The sequence below is a fragment of the Chiloscyllium plagiosum genome, chromosome 1 (genome assembly GCF_004010195.1).
Source record: "Chiloscyllium plagiosum isolate BGI_BamShark_2017 chromosome 1, ASM401019v2, whole genome shotgun sequence".
Lineage (NCBI taxonomy): Eukaryota > Metazoa > Chordata > Chondrichthyes > Orectolobiformes > Hemiscylliidae > Chiloscyllium > Chiloscyllium plagiosum.
Window position 1 is genome coordinate 61,729,605 of NC_057710.1, and position 16,315 is coordinate 61,745,919.

At 36.1% G+C, this 16,315-nt stretch overlaps 1 protein-coding gene across 8 annotated transcripts in view; it reads left to right on the top strand.

The window, feature by feature from the left end:
• Window positions 1–16,315, top strand: part of LOC122548946 (protein unc-13 homolog B-like) — a 643,343-nt gene that overhangs the window by 409,109 nt on the left and 217,919 nt on the right. For all 8 annotated transcript variants that reach the window (XM_043687965.1, XM_043687956.1, XM_043687983.1 and 5 more), the window contains 2 exons: window positions 1,397–1,522; window positions 13,245–13,574. In XM_043687965.1, the coding sequence (XP_043543900.1) occupies window positions 1,397–1,522; window positions 13,245–13,574 (456 nt within the window). The remainder of the gene's footprint in view (window positions 1–1,396; window positions 1,523–13,244; window positions 13,575–16,315) is intronic.

Genomic DNA, 16,315 nt, shown 5'->3' on the forward strand with positions numbered 1-16,315 from the left:
ACTGACCTATTGTACTCTATGCCACTCTCTCCCCACCCCCACCCTCCTCTAGCTTATCTCTCCACCCTTCAGGCTCTCTGCCCTTATTCCCGATGAAGGGCTTTTGCCCGAAATGTCGATTTTACTACTCGGATGCCGACTGAACTGCTGTGCTCTTCCAGCACCACTAATATCCAGAATTAAGAATAAGGGGACATTCAGTTAACATTCAGATGCAGAGAAATTTCTTCTCTGACTGTAGTGAATGTCAGAATACTCTACTCCATTGAGTTATGGAGGCTCGATCACTGAAATTATTTAAAGAGGATTTAGCTAATTTTTTTTTAAATGGAAAAGTTGTGGGCTATAAAGAGCGAGCATGAAAGAACAATTGAGGCCTGGGGCAGATCAGCCAAGATCTTATCGAATCGTGCTTGAGGGGTTGAATTGCCTTATTCCTGCTCCTATTTCTTAAGTTTAATTAATTTCTTGGATTTGTACTTAAGTATTGAATGTTTGAAGGGACCCAAGATTTGACTTTTTTTTTAAATTAAGGGAAAAGTTATTCTTTTACTGTAATTTGAATAAAATGTTACTATTTTGGTCTCAAAGTATCAGCTTTGAAAAAAAAGTATTTTACTCCTTTTAAATTCTTTCATGTTTTAATGTTTTTATGTCTGTTCTGGCTACTTCTCTGATCAGCAGTTGAACATGAAAGTAACAGTGTATACCAAATTCACTTCAAGTTCTAACTCTGGGACAGCACTAATATATTTATCTTAAAAATATAATGACGTTTGGTTTCAGAAACCAGCCAATATGAATCGTGTTTTGAGTACAAGTACATCAGTTCTTGTTTTTAACCAGTGTGTGATATATGTTAGAGAAAGCTATTTGTTGATTGATGTGAGATTTAGTTGTGTTTGGATGGCAAAGTACTTCCTTTATGCATGAGCAGTATTACTCTGGAATGTTGACAACTTTAAGATAATGCATGAAAATTAAATTATCTGAAGGAACGACAAAGTGACAGAGGTATTTATACACCACCTCAGGAATTTCTCAGCATAATTTTAAAGTAAATTAATTTCTGGTGTTTCTTATAACGGCAATGTTTTGCCTCTCTTTCAATTAATTTGTCCCGTTATCATTATTTATTAACAGGGAACAAGTTTTTTTTATGAATGCTTAGTGTAAGTAATTAAAATGCAAAGTTTAAAAAACTATCACCCAAGGTAATATACTCTTGATATGAACAGCATTTAATAAAAAGTAGCAACACCATTGGTGCTTTTGTTTAATTTGAATGCAGTTGATATAAATATTAACCAATATGGGGACTGGAATATTCTGCAGTGCACAGTAAATAATTATGTGTCCTCCTGTTTCCCATTCTGTCATTCATTTTCCTCACCAGACGATATGATAGCATAGATTCTGCTACAAATGGCCGTAGTGATCTAGAGTCTGCATCTGAGTCTAGTCAGCTAACCAGCCGCCAATACTCCCTCGAAAGTAGGCATTCCCTAGACCTGTCGGATAGGTGGGTTCTGTTCTCGTTTACAGCATTGATGTTGCCATGTTTACCATGTGGTGTGGTGCAATGAAGAAGGCGTTGGCACAACTGTTTGCATGTTTTAATGTTTCCATATGTGTTATGTCAGTGTTTGGGATAAAACTATGTAAAATGTATTATATAAGGATAAAATAAAACTGGTACAACTACATTTATGAATATGAGCAAATAGAATTTAAGTTTTAACTCGTTTATTTTATGATTTATCTTATTTTTATATTCCATTGACTTAATCTTTTTCAATTTGATTCTCTTTTTGTTTTATCCTATCCCCAACTATTTGTTTCCAAAACTTTCTGCTATCCATTTATGCATGCCTTGTACCTTAACAAGCTGGAACTCCTTACCAGCAAAAGGAAAAGTCAGGATCATACCAGTGGATTCTGGTGTTGGAGAAGAACAGTGGGAAAGTAAATATGAGAAATCAGGCCACCAACTCTCTGATACAATGTTCATAGAAAGACAGAAAATCTGGCAAGAAGAAACCCCAAACAAGAATCATGTAGTGAGACAAACCTCTAAATGCAGACAAAATACAGATCACGCATATCAAACAATATTAAGGCAAAATCAACTTCTCAATGGAGAATCAAATTTGCCATATACTAGTTATCCAAATGAATATAACACAATAGATAGGAGGAGAAAAATGAAATGCAGGCACAGTAGTTTGGAAGATAGTGATATGGAAAGGCAAAACTATTCAAATAGGTTTTGTAATTATACCACTGATGAAGGAATTACTCATGACCTTTCTGGCATAAAATCTATAAATTTGAACTGGTATTGCAGTGACCCTTTGCTTTGTAGCAATGACACAGATGTGCAGTATAAAAGGCAATCAGTGGTGAAAAGGAGCTCATGGGGAGAGAATGAGACATTCAGCAATGACCCTGAAGATGTAATAGATGTAGAAGAATATCTGGAAGATATATATAATCAGCAAATCTTGGAAAAAAGCAAGTTACCTCAAATTTGTGGTGTGTATGACAGCAGTGATTCTGATGACCTTTGCTGCTCACTTGCATCCGATGACGAGCAAGAGGCTTTGTTACATGGACAGTCATGGCTGAAAAGTGACAACAATTTTGTTAACTACAGTAAAAATAGTATATCTGTTCCACATGTCTTCCAGAGCAAATATCGACTAAAACTCAGCCATGATGACAAAGTTAATGAAAGATTCATTGAAATAAGAAGGAAGCCACATACATCATGCAGTGAGGAAATGAATGAACATTTTGTTGATGCAATGGATGAACTGCAATGCCTAGTAGCATCTGTGTCTGAATATTTAGCAGAGAAAGAAGAAGAAATTAGCAAATTTGGGTCACTTCCAAAAGCCCAGAACAAAACTAGCAAGAAGTCTCAAGAAGAAGAAAAGAATATCTGTGTAGATATTGGTGAAAGTAAAGCTGGCTCTGGTCATGCACAAGGGCAAGAAGAAAAGAAATGGATGAATCAGTCTGCTATTCGAAGTAGTTCTCAGAATAGCAATCAAAAACTGGACTCAACATCAGATTTAACAGGAGTGAGAAATACAATACAGTCTCTGTTCAGCTCAATAGGTGAAAAGGTTGCAATGAGTAAAAATCACCAGTCATCTGTGGAAAAAGCAGTATATGTTATTTCAGGAAGTATAGACAAAAACCCTATAACCAATATTTCACTGATGCAAAATCCTTTGGAAGATGAATTAGAAAGAAGCTTGCTACCCAAATTTCCTTTGCAACCTTCCAATAAAGAGTCTGTTTGTCCTGTTATATTTAATGCATCAGAGGACAAAGCTATACTTTCAATTGTATCACACAATCAACAAGATCAAAATACTTCAATGACAACTGAATCATTATCATCAGAAAACAATGTTATTGACTCATTGCTGGAAAAAGAAAATGCTTTAAATTTCTTTGCAGAAAATGATTTATCGAGTGATTTTCAGAACAAGGGGCAGGATAAAAAATATCAAACTTCTGATCCTGAGAACAGAAATGATATTTCTGATAAAAATAAAATCTCAAATGATGAAGAGAAAGGTGCTGCACAAAAATGTTTCTGCCCTGAAATTGACAATACACAAAATAGTTTTGATTGCACTTGCCACCAGCAGAATAGTTGTTTAACTATTGTTGACAAACAGCAGGATTGGGTTACATCAAATAAATTTGCAGCTTGTGTCTCTGAATTGGATAATACATCAGAAACAATATGGCCATCAATGCACTCCATTCAGGAAAATAAAGATGATCATGTCCCTGAAATTCTGAGGCCACATAATGTTCAAGATAATGAAATAGAGAAAGAAGCAAACAATTCTCAGAAATCTCATTTGAAATCTGACCCAACAAACAATTATGGAATTAACTTGGGATTTTTTAACCCGCTTAAAAAGTCAATAAGTCAGGTTTTCTCTTCTTCATTGGACCACGAAACACCGATCTCTTCTGGAACTAACTCCAGATTTTCTTCTTACAAAATTACGGAGGATGAGAACGAGAGAATGAAAGAAGATCATACTTGTTCGCTTATTGGAAAGTTAAAACTGCCCTTCTTTTCTTCTGAAATTCAAAAAGAAGCAAAACCTGAGGGAATACTTTTTTCCATGAAGTTTCCTAAGAATGAAAAGCAATCTATACCGAAACAAGGAATAAATGATAAATTGAAATCTGATAAAAATAGAACATCTGATGACAAAGAGACCAAGCAAGGTTTATTCTCAGATATTTTAAAATTTCCATCAAATTCAGTGCTCAGGACTGATGCTGTTGAAGAAGAGAAACAGAACAGTAACCAGCATGGATTCTTTTCAGGCTTGTTTAAGTTTTCCTCAAGCAAAAACGTAATTACAGCCGAGTCTGAATTGAATGAAAAAGATAGTGCAGCCAACATTGTCAGAACAAAATCTGAACAAATTGATCTAAATAAACAAGGAACAGTTTCAGATGCAGCAACTAAATTTACTTTGGACCATGAGCATGTGACATCAAGTGATCACAATACACCTGAAACAGAGAAACTAAACCATCATGTGCATGGATATTTTTCAGACTTACCAAAGTGTACTTCAAATGAAAATTTATTCACAAGAAAGCAGGAAGTTAGTAGCAAAGACTATTTGTATAAAACAATCAAAAAAGGAGAACAAGAAGAAAATATTAAAGACACTTCTTCTTTGAATATGTCATTAAATTTGTTTGATCAAACTGACATATTGGTTAAAGATGAAACTAGGTTTGTAAAACCAAGCCAAGCAGCTGGAAAAGTAGTAGATGACACAAATCAGTCAGGTTTTTTCTCAGGCTTCTTTAACTGGTCAACAAAGAAGCAAGAGAGCACAAGTTCAAAACCAGAAAGCCCTTTAGGTTCTTTAAAATTTATGAATAAAGCTGGATCTGGTAAAGGAGGAGGTGATAACCAGGGTGAGACTGATAAGGTACATTCTCTCTTCACAAATATTGTCAATATAGTAGGAAGGCAGACTGTTGAAAAACCATCTTTCAATTTATCTGAACAGTTTTCTGCTAAATCAGAGGAAAATAAAAAAGAAGACACAAAATCAAAATCTAAGGAGAACTGTGGTAAACAGACACAATCATTTTGGCCTTTCAAACAACATTTCTTCACTTCAGAGAGTACTGATGATAAATGTAAGAGTCAACAACAACAAAAAATGAATAAAAATGGCTTCCCTGAAGTACAGAATATTTGCCAGGCTCAATCTGTAGAAAAATGCAATGAATGTGTTAACCAAGGCTTGCAGGAATTGAAGCAAGATATAACTACAGAACTGGAGTATGAGGTTCCCTGGAATGATTCATATGGTGACAGTCTTGTATGCGATTTATCACGAACAAATGATGGAAGTTCAACAGAATTGTCACATTCATTTAAACGTTGCAACGATTCAAGCAATTTTAATCCTGAATGGAATTTAAAAGCTAATGATTTGTCTGAGATTTACTCACATGATGCTAGTACGAACTGGTTAGATGAGTTTGCTGCAAATCAGAAGGATTTCCTGATTCAATATAGAGATTGGAATCATGGGACAGGTGAAGACTGTAATGTAAAAAATTTAGCAATATGTGAGAAAGATGCGAACGTTGAAGAATGGAGCTATTTACTTACAGATCAGATTGAAAGTAATTTAGAACTTGAATACTTAAATCTTGGCATAAAATCAGGTGATTTCAATGTACCATTTTCATGTCTTGATATTGCCCAAAACGATGAGGAATGGATGAGCAGAAATTTGGAGACTTATTGGAATTCAGTAGAAACCGATAAAAGGAATTTATTTGTGGAAATGCCAATGGATTTAAGCTCAACTGGCAGTGCAGTTACTTGGTTGTTTACAGATCATCAAGAATTTAATAAGAAAGAAAACACATTTTACATCAATAATTATCAAGAATATGAAGACTGGGTAACCTTACTTGAACATGGAATATGGTATCCTTCAGAAGATGCTGAATATGGATACTACCTTTATAGTGATGATCAATATATATATTCCCTGCTTACTGATGGCAGTGGCCAATATGTATACTTGTGGATACCAGAGACAGATGAAGAGCAAGATGAATGGAAACTAAATCAACATTTGAATGGTGATTCTGATGTGGAATTTGATGAAAACATGATTTCTGAATGTGGTTTTGAAATGCCAATTTCATGGGATTTAAACTTATTTTGGTATCAAGGAGGACAACAAATTGAATCAGAAACTGATGAACCTCTTGACCTTTCTGTTGTTCTTGAGGAAAATCAACAGTTAATCAGTAAGCACATGGGTAATTTTTCACAAGTATTTAAGCAGCCGATAGAATGGGACAAAGAAGAACCGCTAGACTTTACATCAAAGCACTCAACAGGCAGATTGAAAAAACTTAAGTTGGATTTCATGTCTGAACATCAACCAGTTCATTTCAATAATGAACTTCAGGCTACTGCTTTTGATCTTAGGGTAAACCAAAGTGATCATTTAATACATAAGAAATCTGTAATTGATGCAGGGTTAGCAAGTGATTGTGCGTTTACAAAATCACAGTCTAAATTCTTGTCACACCCTATCTCAACAGGCATATTAAGTCAAATTCATTCTTCTGTTAAATTAGCAGATACTTCATTTTCTGAACAAAATATTTCTAAACTCAAGGAACTATCTGAAGATCACAAACAACCTATTAGAAAAATCACACATTTTTTCTCTGCATTGGGTAGTTTAGTTGGGAAACAAGCCATGGAAAATTCTGACAATTGTAACTCTGTTTTAGCAAATGAAAGATCTGATTACCTGGCAATGAAGTCATTTGACTACTCTAATAAAACTACTCTACTGAGTGTTGCAAATAAAGAACAGCAAAACACTGTAAATGTACATCCTACAGTCGTTCAAAATGATCATACACCAAATAATGTATTTTCACATCAGCTAAGAAGGTTAAAACCTATTTCCAATAACTGTGAAATACATGCAAGGCTAAATGAAGAGCGGCCAATCTCTGTTTGTGAAAAATACAATCGAACAAATCAAAATTTGTCCAAGTTAGTGCCCAAATATGATCAGTTGTCATATGATGAACACCGTGACTTATGTACAGACCCAACCATGGCATGTTTTCAACCAGTTTCTAAGAGAATCTGCCAGAAAAACCAGAATGTAGCTAGTGCATCACTTCAAATCAAAGTAGCACCAACTGTGATACAATCTCAGTCACACCAAGTTGTTCCTGAAACCTCCTCCATGACTGAGCAGGGATCATTCTTTAAAAACCCTTTGAAAACGTTTAACCTTTCAGAAAGTCAATCTCGAGTCAAAAGTGATGAGGAAACTCAAAATAATTTTGGTTTTTTTCAAACAGTCAAATCAAACAAAGAGCATGCATCATCATGGTTGAATTTCTCAAGAGGAACTGAGGATAAAACAAAAACAATCAAGGAGGATTCAAGTAGTACTACTGAAAGGCATCTTTCAGGCATTTCATCTCTTATAGGGTCAGTTGAAGGCTTCTTTAAAAGGGATGCAGATCCAGTTCAACAGCCAAACATTTTAAGCTCAGGTCAAAATGAAAAGAAAACTTTAATTTTAGATGAGAGCAGCATGCAAAATAAATTCTGCAAGAAAGAGGAAAGCATTCACTTGGATTTCTCTAAGCATGAGACATTACGTCCAAGGCATCGAGGCTTGCAAAAGCAGCACACACTAATGAAATGGAATGTTGATGATGAATCTGATAAAACGAAACTAAAACTAAAACCATCACATTGTGATACTAATCAATCTGTACATGTAAAAAATGCTGCTAGTGGGACAGAATTTAAAAAAATTCCACCTTGTCTGATACTGGGCAATGAAATCAGTCCAAATAATGATAGATCATTGATCAGTGAATCTCCTGTACTTTGTACTGAACCTGTCTCTGTTACTGATGTGAAATCTGGACAGCATGTTATGAAGGCAGAGCTTTTTGATATTAAAGAACTCCCAAATGTTGCGAATCAGTCTGCTATTACAGGCTTGAATAACAAAGTTGGTTTGGAAGAAAACAGTTCTCAATTTATGACAAGGTTGCAAAAATCCGACCAGAATCAAAATAAGTGCCATATACTTCCTTCGTTAGTCGATGCAGAAAAAGTAGAACAAAAATCCAAATCAAGTTTCTTTAATTTATCCTTTGGAGGAAATGATTGGAAACTTCCAAGCATTTCAAGCTCGAAACAACAAAGAACAAATAAAAGTATATTTTCTTTCTTCAGTACAGCAGATCAAACATTGAATCCTACCCAAGACCTGAATAGTGATTCATTCTCACCTACTGCCAAAGAAGCCGGCAATTCAGAAGGATTCTTCAAATTACCAAGTTTTTTTTCATCGACTCCCTTAGTTGAGAGAAGTAACAGAAACAGCTCTGTTTTTAGTTTCTTTGATATGGCATTCATTGATGAGAAAAAAACAAAACCAGAACCTTTTAAACCAAGTTTTATGGGGCAAATTGAAAGACATATAAACCAGGATGAAAAAATAACTCCTAGCCATATAGGTGATGCCACAGAAATGGTACATTTAGACATTATGGCATCAGTTGAGCAGCAAAACAATACTGTTGGTAATCATAATTATAACAATATATCATTCTTTGAAAGCTCAGAAATAAATGATGAAAACAAGGAACTTATAGTCAGCAATGGTATTCATGATGGAAACAATGTTACCATGGACTTGTTTTCAAATCAAAATGGAAATAAGAATACATTTGATATAACATGTCATTCTAATGTTTATGATGCTCAAACTGTAGGAACAGGAGATTGTGCCACCATATCCAACTCTAATTTTGTTGAGAATCCTAATCCAAATTATGTTGACACTGATAATTGTACTGGGGATGAGAATGTGTATGCTAATACTTTAGATGACAGTGGACTACAAACTGATCTGATAAACAATTCAGTTGATGTGGTTGAAACATCATATAAAAATACATCTGATGATGTGTGTCCTGAGATGAAAAATAATTCAAGCAAGATTGGTACAGAAAAAGAAATGAATTGGGAGTTGCATAGTTCTCAAACAAATGATTTTTTGAAGCTGGCAAATGAAGAACAAGAGCCTCTAACATCCTGTGCAATTCTTGGACCAGAAAATTCTAATGAAAACTTGAAGCTGCCTACTTGTGAAAAGTCTTTGGTAGACTCGTCAGTAGAAATGTTTTCTGGTTTTATGACAAAGTTGAAGTTGTTTTCTGCTAGTGACTCTAATAAAAACTCAAATAGTTCATTTTCATCATTCCAGTCAGTGTTTACAAATTTAAACTCAGAATCTGGCATTCAGCAGAAAAGCTCAGTTTTAAATTTGTCACAAGGTAGCCAGAGTCCATCTACTAAAAGTGATCTACTCAACACTTTCAAATTCCTTCCCGAAAAAACAAAACCAGCTGCTAATTCAGAAGCTACTTTGTTGCATGAAGAAGTCGGTGAAGTTAAGGAAGGAAAGTTCTTTGGAACTTTAAGGAATTCTGAAAAACTGTCTGATGTTTCTGAATGTAATATGGATATTGTTCATTGTAATAACGTTAGTTCATGCTTACTGGAACAAGAATATAAGTGCTGTTCTGAAAACAAACAATTGGTACATGAGAATACTTATGGCCAAGAAGCAGATAATAATAATGAAGCAGTAACTGAAATAAAATGTGATTGCACATTTGAGCCAAAACCTCCAGAAATTCTTCAAATTAGTGAAAATATGCGAACTTCATATGGACCTGAAAAGGAAGAGTTGCCAACTGGGGATGCCACAAGATTTGGGGTTTCACCCATGGAAAATATTTGTATTGAAATGGATGATGCAGTCACCAGTATTACGGTTAAAGATAAAGATGCAGCTGATATATGGACCAATGTCAATTCTTATGATAGGCTATATTCAGGTAGTTCACCAGCTTTGCAAAAGATTGATTGTGAGATTCCCAAGTCAGGTCCTGAAATTCCTGATGTCAAACCACTTAAATTTAAATTTCTTTCTTCTGGAGAATTTGGCAACTCCTTTACTTCATTGTTTTCGCAGCAACAATCTTCTAAAATTGGTTCATTCAGGAACACTGGGTTTTTATCCAGTTTCAAGAAGTTTTCCAAGACCTTTTTTGAAGGGGATGCTGATCAAATGGTGAAAAGTGAGGCGAATAGGCAAAGTAATTTATTTGGAAAACTGGGAGATACCTCGAGTCAAAAAGAGAATGCAGCCAAATATTTTAATTCTGTAATCACAAAACAGCCTTTAAAAAGAGAAGAAATGCATATGAACAACACTTTAACATCTGACTTATTAGTTCATAAGGTAGCTGAAAAAAGCCAGAGTAGCATGTTAACTGATGAGGTGAGAATAGGACAGTCAGAGCAAACATCAAATGCTATAGATAACATTATTGAAGGTGAAAGTCAAACCAATACGAGGACAGAACAATCATTGCTTACAGATAAAAATGTAGATTTTTTGCAACATAGTCAAGATGTAGTACCTTCTGAGGAATCACCGGAACAACTTTTTGTTAACTGGGCGAAGGTACCAGAGAATGAAACGGTTATCTCACCTTCGGCCTGTTCATTGCCAGCGGTGGTGATTGGATCACAGGAGCAAACCTCACACAGTTTGGACCTTTTGAATGTGAAAAGGCCAGTTTAAATTTGAGCATGATAAATGGCACCAAAAGGTGAATCATTTATGATGCATTAGCTATGTATTAGTAAAGTATATGTCTTGAAGTAGACTTGTAGTTTTATTTTTTTTAACCCAACCTTTTATATTGAAACAATTAATTTTACACTCAGGGCTCCAACCCTTTATGTCCCATAATTTTCAGGCCATCATTTACAATTGGTTATAAACCGAAGAACTGCAGATGCTGTAAATTGAAAACAAAAACAAATTGCTAGAAAAGTTCAACAGTTGAGTAGCTTTTGTGGAGAGAAATCAGAGTTAATGTTTTGGGTATAGTGACCCTTCTGTGATTTCTATGCACAGATGCTGCCAGACCTGCTGAGCTTGTACTTACAATGGGCTGTCAGCTGAAGTAAAAGAATCAAGAAATTGCATCTTGCTGAGCTCTTACAAGCTCTTGCAGATTCTACGAACAAGTTTCCACCACAGACATCCACTACACACGGCGATATACATTTATCCATCATTTTAAGAATGCACATCTGTTTCAGTTTATGGAAACAGTACATTTAAAAAAAAATTATGACAGAATGAGAACAAATAAATTAGTTTGTTATCTAAGAAACCGCAATCAAAAATACGGCATATGAATTGAAAGTAAAACAAAATTCTAAAGTGAAACAAACAGCCTGTTAACTGATTTCATGCTTATTGGAAGGATTTGATCAAGTGCTGTTGACTGTGCAAGCTGTCAGTTGGAATACATGGTGTTAAATGTTCCCATACAAAGGATTGTTCGCTGTGCATTGCTGTTTTTAGAAAACACTGCAACAACCTTCCGGTATTCACGCCACAAGCTGCACATTTAAAATTCAGCTGCATACCACTTCAAACACTGTAAGCCAGGAATAGCCCCTAACATTGTGCTGTTTGTGTGACGGAACTGTACTTTTACGAGAGATTTGTTCTGTGCTGCCTCTCTTGCAAAGAGGTGTTGCCACAGTGATGCTGGAATGTCGGCCTTACAGTGCTTTACACGTGTATTTAAATAAGATAAAAATTTAGGGTCTAGGCTATTGCCTTGACATATTTTGGGGGGGAGCAAATTACTGCAGGTGCTGGAATCTGTGAGAAACAAATGCAGATCACAGTGTCAGACAGCATCCATGGAGAGAGAACAAGCTGACATTTAGATGACTCTTCATCAGAGCTGAAATGAGGTGTGGAGTATAAAGCCTTTATTGTTTAGCTTTGGAGGGGGTAAGTGGGAGTAATGAATGTAGGGTGTTGGTGGAGAAAAGATGCTGATAGTTCAGAATAAGTGATCGGAATGTGAGAATGGCACCACAATGGTATATCTCCTGCCACACTTGAAATGACAGGCAATCTCAGGTGGTGGGATGGTGGCAGGGGAGAGAGGGCATCATAACAGAATGCAACAAGCTAGAAGTAATGGAAGAAATAGGAGAAGTCTACAGAGAAATTATTTTTATTTGGCATATAGCTGGGTCAGGTGTTTAGTTGCTTAAAATTTATGAATTAAAATTACACTTGTTTGAGTATAATCAACACAAATAAATGATACATGATGTATTTTGAATTAACATGCATCCAAGGAAGCACTATGACTTAGAACTGCATAACTGAATATTCCCTAGTATATTTAATGCATAGTACTTAACATCAATATATAGGCTTGATTGCATGACGATTTTGAATTATTGTGACTTCCAAAGTCGGGAGTAGTGATGGGTCCATCCATGTTTATGACCTTTTTGAATGTTGGAGCTCTGAGTGTTATCACTTGTAAATTGCCTATTACAACATAATGTTATTGTATATAAAGTATGTACTTGACCTATTTATTTTCAGTTAGAGGTCTTTGTTTTAATTGTCATTTAATACCATAACAACTTTTGTTGAGAAAATCTAAATTTTATGTGAAATATCTTGTATAATCTAAGTGTTTTGTGGACGTTCTCAGCTTTAATTTGCTTCATGTGAAGTTGACTATGTGGCAGTTTTGTCTTTAGTCTGCTCAGTGTAGTAGCAACTGCTGCTTCTGGTACTGTGTGTTGCTACTGCTTCTTGGCATATGCCATTATAATTACTTAGTGAAATGTCCTGTTAAAGAAACTGATAGCTAAGAACTAGTACATTAAGTATCATGTATATGCATAACAGCAGTATGATATTGATGAACTCCCAATATAATTAAGCAACATAAACTTTCAGTTAATTAATTGCTATGTTTGAACCAGCACTAATGTGCACAAAAATATATTTTTCCAGTGGAGTGAGGGCTTACATAGAAATAAATTAAAAGTTCCATTCTTTCCTACTGTGGAATTAGTAATCCTGTCTCATGAATGTGTAATTTTTTTTAAAAATGAGCATTAAGTAAAAATTGTCCCTGATTTCAATAGCAGTTTAAGTTCCATATTTGCGGTATCTGTTATGCAATATGCGTACAAGCTTTGCTGCAATTGCTCTGAATTAGTTGCTGAAGTTTCTCTTCATGTTCCACAGCCCTGCAGGAAGTAGTAGATATGGCTCATCAGGAAACCTCAGCCAAGGCAGTTCTCAGCTGAGTGAATTTGATCATGACAATGAGAGCATCCATGGGTCTGGAATGGATGACAAGCGAGATCAAGAGTCATATCATTCTCATCACAGCTCAGGAAGTCTAAGACAAGATACCCAGGAATGGTACAGTGAAGATGATGGACAACAGAAACATTTCAATGAACACAAGCAAGTTGAGCATCGCCAAGCTTCTGAAAAAGTTGATGAAACTGCAGTTGAGATTCCCATCAACAGTATTTCCCCACAACTCGAGATTACTAAACTGCACGACAGGTGAATATTGCAATTATGTTATGTGTTATTCTTCTGTAATTGGCTTTATTTAATTTCAAACAAAAAGAGAAAATGTTGGAGAAACTCAGCGGGCTTTGGCAGCATCTGTGGAGAGAGCAACAGAGACAAGATTGAGTCTGATATAACTCTTCCTCAGGTCTGAGAAAGCTTCATATAGGATTCAATGGCAATCATTTCTTTTTCCACAGCTGCTTCCAGAACTGCTGAGGCTCTCCAGTATTATGACTTATTGCTTCAGTTTCTAGCATACACAGTATTTTACCCTTCTTTTGTTTAGTTTGTTGGATTATGATCTTTAAAAACCTTTGAAACAAAAAAAAACAGTATCTGCTCAATCTGTTTTAGGCAGATGCTCTAACTACATAGAGCACTTAAGATTGAAGTCTGTGATAAAGACCAGCATTGCATTGTATAATGTTGCAAGTATGTATTTCAACCCAGTAACAAGTTCAAGTCTAGAATTTACTGTTTGCATTATAAATCCAGAGTAATTTTGTTTTTTTTTTCAAAAAGCAATGTAATTTTAATACAGGCGTTAACCTCTAAGTATGAATCCTTTATGTGGGCGAGCATTTCAGGGACAGTGACCATAATTCCCTCAGTTTTAAATTACTTATGGATAAGGAAAAGAGTAGGCCTTGGGTGAAGGTACGGAACTGGGTGAAGGCTAGCAACCATAATATAAGGCAGGAACTGGGGAATGTAGTTTGGGAACAACTTATTTGAGGGTAAATTCACAAATGGCATATCAGAATCTTTTCAAGGCCAGTTAATTGGAGTTGAGGACCAGCAGGACAATGAAGGACAAGAATGACAAGATTCTGGAACCTTGGGTAACAAGAGAAATTGAGAGTTTAGTTAAAAAAAACACACAAATATGGTTTTAGGAAACTGAAGACAGACCGAGCCCTCAAAGAATATAAAGTAGGAAAGAAATTAAACAAGTAGTTAAGAAGGCTAAAAGGCGTCATGAAAACAGGATTAATGAAAATACCAAGACATTTAATACATATATAAGGTACAAGAGAGTAGCTAGGGAAAGAGTGAGTCTGCTGAAAGACAAAGGGAATTTATGCATGGGACCAGAGGAAGTGGGTGAGGTCCTTAATGAATATTTTGCATTAGTATTCACAAAGAAGAGGACTTGATGGATGGTGAAACTAAAAAGAGGTATATTGATATTCTAGGGCATGTTGATGTTAAAAAGAAGAGGTATTTGGTGTTTTGAAATGCATTAAGGTCATTAAGTTGAATGGACCTGATGAAAGTGAGGGAGGAAATTGCTGGGACCTGGTACAAAATATTTGTAACTTCAGTCCCAGAGGTCTGTCATGGCAGATTGACACAGGAGAAATCACATGGGATCCACAGTGAGCTTGTAAGATGAGTACAGAACTGGTTTGGTCATAGAAGACAGAGTAGTGGTAGAACGGTGTTTTTCTGACTGGAGATCTTTAACCAGTGGTGTTCTGCAGGGATTAGTGCTGGAATGCTTGTTGTTCGTAATATATATAAATGATTTGAGGAAGAATAAAGGTAGATTAATTAATAAATTTGCAGCTGACACAAAGATTGAGGAAGCTGCAGATAGTGAGCAGGATATAAATAGACTGGAGAGTTCTAGACAATAACAACCAATGTGCGAAATCTGTCTCCAAAGATGTAGATGTAGTTCAAAAGGATCCTACGCAAACTGACTCACTTCCTTGCACATAATTCTTGAATCGACAGAAACCCCTAACTGGTGATGGCACAGGCATAACCACGTATAATAGTACTCCTGAAGGAGATGATGCTGGCATTCACTGGTCATGGCCAGGGGTGAGGCTGAACCATGGAAGGTGATGGCATGGCTTTGCCTCAGCCACCCATTCACATCTTACAACCCTGTCATTCCAGAATCTTTTCTAATTGTCAAGTTGTAGATAGTGTAAGCATGTACCTCTTACTTTCTTTACACTTGTACCTCTTTTCTTTCCAAGATCCAAGAACTGCCATCTGGTGATTTACTCTTGCAGGAGCATAAAGTGCAATAGGTACAACACAACATTGAGGGAACAACATATTTATTCAGTCTCAAACTTGCAAATACTAGCACACAAACTTTAGGACAGAGATGGGATCTGTGCATATTGATTCACGAGGCATAAGTGTCCTACAGTTAGAATTGGTGCCAGTTTCCCAGCAGGTATGGTCAGGCGCGATTTCTTTTACAAGGAACTCAGCTGAGGACTTCAAAAGAAATGTATAGAAGAAATGTAATGACATGCACAAAAGTTCTTGGTGTGTGGAAAAAGTTGCCTGAAAGTCTGCTATCATTATCAAGGAGTATGGAGGAGTTCAACACCATTTGGCATAAGCAGCTAAAACAGAAATTGCTGGCAAAGCTCAGCAAGTTTAAACTAACTCTGCAGGGGCATGGGAACCCAGATTGTAGCTTCAGGGTGCAGGGCCTGGAGTGTAGGGAGGTTAGGAACATGGCATCAATTTCCAAGGAGGGTGCCTGTAAACAGGAAAGTGGCTTGAAGTGTGTATACTTCAATGCAAGAAGTATACGAAATAAGGTAGGTGAACTTGCAGCGTGGGTTGGTACCTGGGACTTCGATGTTGTGGCTATTACGGAGACATGGCTAGAACAGGGACAGGATTGGCTGTTGCAGGTTCCAGGATTTAAATGTTTTAGTAGGGACAGAGGTGGGGGTAAAAGAGGGGGAGGTATG